Source organism: Rattus norvegicus, chromosome 4, assembly GCF_021556685.1.
Source record: "Rattus norvegicus strain SHRSP/BbbUtx chromosome 4, alternate assembly SHRSP_T2T, whole genome shotgun sequence".
Taxonomy (NCBI): domain Eukaryota; kingdom Metazoa; phylum Chordata; class Mammalia; order Rodentia; family Muridae; genus Rattus; species Rattus norvegicus.
The window spans coordinates 167,394,966-167,397,107 of record NC_141537.1 but is presented as its reverse complement, the minus strand read 5'-3'; the positions used below and the strand labels follow the sequence as shown (position 1 = coordinate 167,397,107).

The 2,142-nt window shown below is 35.1% G+C and overlaps 1 protein-coding gene across 1 annotated transcript; it reads left to right on the top strand.

Moving 5' to 3' along the window:
- The first annotated feature begins 1,001 nt into the window (after positions 1-1,001).
- Positions 1,002-1,925, top strand: Tas2r106 (taste receptor, type 2, member 106). The gene has a single exon (NM_001166680.1). It carries the CDS (start codon positions 1,002-1,004, stop codon positions 1,923-1,925), a length of 924 nt encoding a protein of 307 aa, NP_001160152.1.
- Positions 1,926-2,142: the final 217 nt, after the last annotated feature.

Below are 2,142 nucleotides of genomic sequence, written 5' to 3'. Positions count from 1 at the left end.
GCATCTATCCTACGGATTCTGAATCAACATGCCATGAAGATATTTATAAGTCTATGTTTACTGCATTACTAGTCACAACCAACAAGACATGGAATCAGCGTACGCTGATCTTTCAATAGATAAATGGGTAAAACAAATGTGATGTATATACACAGCAGAGTTCAATGGATCCATAAGCAAGAATGTCATTTGAATGAAAATGAAATCAACTGGAGATACATCATGATACTTGAATGAAACTGTCCTTGTAAAGCTATTCCTACATGTAATAAACATATCCCAAGAAAAATGTATAAAACAGTTTTAAAGGTGTAAATTTCATCCTATCCACAGCAAAACTTAGATTTTAATTAAAATTGATTAACTTAAAAGAGTGGTTTATTCAAATAAAAATTATAATTTTTTTTTACTCTCTTGGGGTTTTTTTGTATGATGTTGGAGATTTCAGAGTTTGTGAATTTAATTTTTATTTGTGAATTCTTATTTTGTTCTCCAAACCAGTCTGAATCCCCTGGGTTTAAGTGATAACCATTACTGTTTCCCAAGGTGTCAAAGGTATAGTCAGTTTCCATCAAGCCCGGCTAACAATGAGTTGCTATGGAACGGAATAAAGTGCAGTGCTAGCTTTGTTGGTTTGGATCTTGTCAGTATACGTGTAGCATTCCCATATCACCATTCAGTTTATTAAATGCAAATCAGTGTCAAGGGCCCTAGTAAAATCCATGAAACAGAAACTTCCATTTGCTTATTAACAAACTACAAGAAGACATCATCAGTCTGCACATATTCGGTAAACAATCTGAGCCTTAAAGAACAGAGTAAATGCCATAAAGATATTTCTGATTCCACTACAAGGCATTACTGGAACACTCTGAAGTCTATAAAGGCAGAAGGAAAACATTCTTCTGTCAAGTTTCCATGACAAACAACATTCCTCAGCAGGTAAAATGAAAACTTAAAAGTTATAGTTGCAGCCGAAGCAACCTTAGGGATCTGGAAAGATGCTGACTATACCAGAAGGCATCCTCCTTTGCTTTATAACTAGTGGTTCAGTACTGGGAGTTCTAGGGAATGGGTTTATCCTGCATGTGAACTGCACTGACTGTGTCAGGCAGAAGTTCTCCACGACTGGCTTTATTTTCACGGGCTTGGCTATTTCCAGAATCTGTGTCATATGTATAATAATCTCTGATGGATATTTAAAATTATTTTCTCCACATATGGTTGCCTCCGATGCCCACATTATAGGGATTTCTTACCTGTGGATAATCACCAATCACACAAGTACATGTTTTGCCACCATCCTCAACCTCTTCTATTTCCTGAAGATAGCAAATTTTTCTCACTACATCTTCTTCTGCTTGAAGAGAAAACTCAATACAATATTTATCTTTCTCCTGGGATGCTTATTTATATCATGGTCAGTTGCTTTTCCACAAACAGTGAAGATATTTAATGATAAAATGAAGCACAGAAATACTTCCTGGAAGTTTCACCTCCATAAGAGTAAGTTCATTATAAACCACATTCTTCTCAACCTTGGAGTCATATTCTTCTGTATGGTGGCCATCATTACATCCTTCCTATTAATTATTTCACTTTGGAAACACAACAGGAAGATGCAGTTGTATGTCTCGAGATTCAAAAGCCTTAACACAGAAGTTCATTTGAAAGTCATGAAAGTTTTAATTTCTTTTATTATCCTGTTAATATTGCACGTCATAGGTATTCTGATAGAAACATTGAGCTTTCTCCGATATGAAAATAAACTTCTACTTATTTTGGGTTTGAACTTTTCAAGCATGTATCCTTGCTGTCATTCATTTATCCTAATTCTAGCAAACAACCAGCTGAAGCAGGCTTCTTTGAAAGCACTGAAGCAATTTAAATGCCATAAGAAAGACAAGGATGTCAGAGAGACATGATAGAAGACTTACAAAGACATAAATAGCTACAAGAAATAGCCTTATGGGGAGATGATGAGATCTCTGATTTCACTACCACATTCTTACATTGATTTAAAAATAAAAGTCTTGTTGGACATCATGGAAACTTCTGCAATACTGTTTTTGTGGAAAAGGACCACTAGATATATGTATGGTTAAACAGTTATAAGCCCAAACAGCTCTTTCTTTTATGTAT